The 2739-nt window shown below is 45.4% G+C and overlaps 1 protein-coding gene across 1 annotated transcript; it reads left to right on the top strand.

Moving 5' to 3' along the window:
* The first annotated feature begins 682 nt into the window (after positions 1-682).
* Positions 683-2739, top strand: msx1b (muscle segment homeobox 1b). Its single transcript, XM_017456890.3, has 2 exons — positions 683-1241; positions 1801-2739. Exons 1-2 carry the CDS (start codon positions 872-874, stop codon positions 2214-2216), a joined length of 786 nt encoding a protein of 261 aa, XP_017312379.1. The 5' UTR covers positions 683-871; the 3' UTR covers positions 2217-2739.

Raw genomic sequence — 2739 nt, 5'->3', positions numbered from 1 at the left:
GAGAGAGAGAGAGGAATGCCTGTTGGCTTCTTAGCTGAAGCTTTTGTAACCTTAAAAGCCCATGACAAGCCTTAAATTGCGGAAACGCGGTGTGAACAGCCTTATCCAATCAATTTCTCTCTTCTGCGGCGCATCAGCCAGGAATAGTTTGTGAATAAATAAGGCGGCTGTTTTATTTCCCAGATGCGTTTGCTGTTACCAAATGCGTTACCAGTGCCATAATATTTTCCGTTCCATAATTATTTTAATACCTATAAACTAATATATATATATATATTATTATTATTATTATTATTATTTGATATATTTCTCCACACGCTCCAGGCTTTCCTGACTTTTGATGATCTGGTTTTCAAAAAGTTTCAGCTAAGTCAGTTCTTTTGTGCCCTCTCAATGACTATTCAACAGTTGGATATGGATAGGCCTCTCTTTTTCTAAAGGTCCCCCACTGTTTAATTGGGCTAAAATTGGTCCGCTTGTGTTCCAAAGAGTCGGGAGCCCTCAGGCCATCAATACATCATCTCAGCACGACGCCTGTGATTAACTGCTCGTTTTTCTCAATATCCTCTTGATGTCTTTCAGCGGAGCGTCTCGGCCAATCGGAGAGAGGCCCGAGCGCGTCACGTGCTCTTTCCGACGCACTGATTGGCAGACGCTGGGGGCGGGAGGGGCGGAACGGCGGCCTGCTTATAATAAGCGAAGCTGTCGCGGGAGAAGAGGAGCCTGTCAAAAAAAACAAAAAACACACACACACAAAACAACAATAACAACAAAAAGGCAGAAGTTAAAGCGTGAGAGAGCGAAGTGTGAGGAGTATAGGAACAATATCCACATGCTGAAGCATTGCGACGCGACGCCCTAGGAGCCCGACATGACTTCTCCTAAGGGAGCGGTTCACTTTGAAGCGTCGCCTCGCGGCAAAACGGACTCGGAGGGCGAGGAGAGCAGGGCCAAGGACGCGCCGGTGAGCGCGGAGGAAAAAAGTAAAGCGAGCCGCCACCCGTTCAGCGTCGAGTCGCTCATCTCCAAGAAGAGCACCTGCAGGAGCGCGTATTCTCCTCCTGCGCCTTTCCCAGAGCATCTGGCCCAGTACTCTCAGAGGACTTACTTCCCACAGAAGAGTCAAGCTGCAGCCGAAACTTTTGCCCATGTGTCGGACTGCGTGAACGACGAGAGCGAAGACTCGAGTGACAAGGAGCAGAGCACTTGGCTGAAGAGCCCAACTTTCTCATCCGCGCAGAGTAAGAGAGCATGTCTGCTTCAGAACTTCTGAATGTTGGTACCGAACTTGGGAAGGAAATGTGCGCTAAGTAATAAAGACAACGCATACAAATTATATGACACCAATGACAAACACAGCTGATAGGCTAACTCTTTAATATCCGTGTTACAAACAAAGTATAGTAACCAGGCTGCTGTACTAATAATTATTATTATAATAAACAAATAATACTGTATTCTCAGTATTGAAATCACTCTAAAGCCTTGACTATCACTCTAAAAACAAAAGAATGAAAGATGTTTTGAATGATCTTGTTTAAAATAGTGCATCCATGTGAGGCGTATTGCAAACTTGAATGATTCCTAAAAGAACAATAATAGCTACCCATAACAGTCCTTTTCAACTCCTCTTTATTTATTTGTTTGTGGGGTTTTTTTGTTTTGTTTTGTTTTGTTTTGCTTGAACTCTTCTTTATTTTGTTGCATGTCATGAGAGGTTCATTACGCATCCACTCATCCACGCATTTGCAGACTAATCCCCAACCGTGCCTTCTTCCCTCCTGGTTTGTCTGGCTATAGGAGCTGCAAGTCCTCCGTCGACGTGCCACCTGCGCAAGCACAAGACCAACCGCAAGCCGCGCACCCCGTTCACCACGGCGCAGCTGCTGGCGCTGGAGCGGAAGTTCCGCCAGAAGCAGTACCTGTCGATCGCCGAGCGCGCCGAGTTCTCCAGCTCTCTGAGCCTGACCGAGACGCAGGTGAAGATCTGGTTCCAGAACAGACGCGCAAAGGCCAAGCGCCTACACGAAGCTGAGCTGGAGAAACTGAAGCTGGCTGCTAAACCCGCACTGCCCGCCGCCCTGGCCTTGCCCTTCTCCCTCGCCGCGCACGCGCCTCCAGCTGTGTACGGCGCCGCCGCGTCCGCGCTCCCGCGCCCGAGCCTCGCCGTGCCCGCGCTGTTCGGCTCGCCTTATGGAATGTATTACTTATCCTAATAATAACAACACAAACAAAAACTTCGCGGTTTCCATCGCGACTGTTTTGGGGGGGGTTATGTTTTTTAAAATTTTTTTATTATTATTATTTTATTTTATTAAAGACTCTTCCTAATGTGCAGTTGCAATAACTTGTGACAAAAAAAAATAGCAAATGACTCCAATACCTCTTATTGCTGCCTCCAGTTTTTGGAGCTATGGAGATGTTCTTCTTTTTGTTTTGTTTTGTTTTATTTTATTAACGCCATCTCCTCGATTATTGACTTGTAGCCTTAAAACATAAGAATGGCAGAGATGTCTGATAAATGCAATGATGAGTATATGTGTCATGTGTATATATATATTCATGCTCTTGTGGAGCAGGTTCGTCTGGATCGATTCATACGTTGCGATGTTTAAAAAAAAATCTCTAGGGATTTGTCCGTCATGTGACGAGAAGTACTTACTGGCCTAATCTTTAAAAAAGTGCCTTGAAAGACCAAATATTTATTAGTCAATAAAGAGTATTCTTTTTAACGTTTAA

This window comes from Ictalurus punctatus, chromosome 26 (assembly GCF_001660625.3).
Source record: "Ictalurus punctatus breed USDA103 chromosome 26, Coco_2.0, whole genome shotgun sequence".
Lineage (NCBI taxonomy): Eukaryota > Metazoa > Chordata > Actinopteri > Siluriformes > Ictaluridae > Ictalurus > Ictalurus punctatus.
This window is presented reverse-complemented; position numbering and strand designations above follow the sequence as displayed.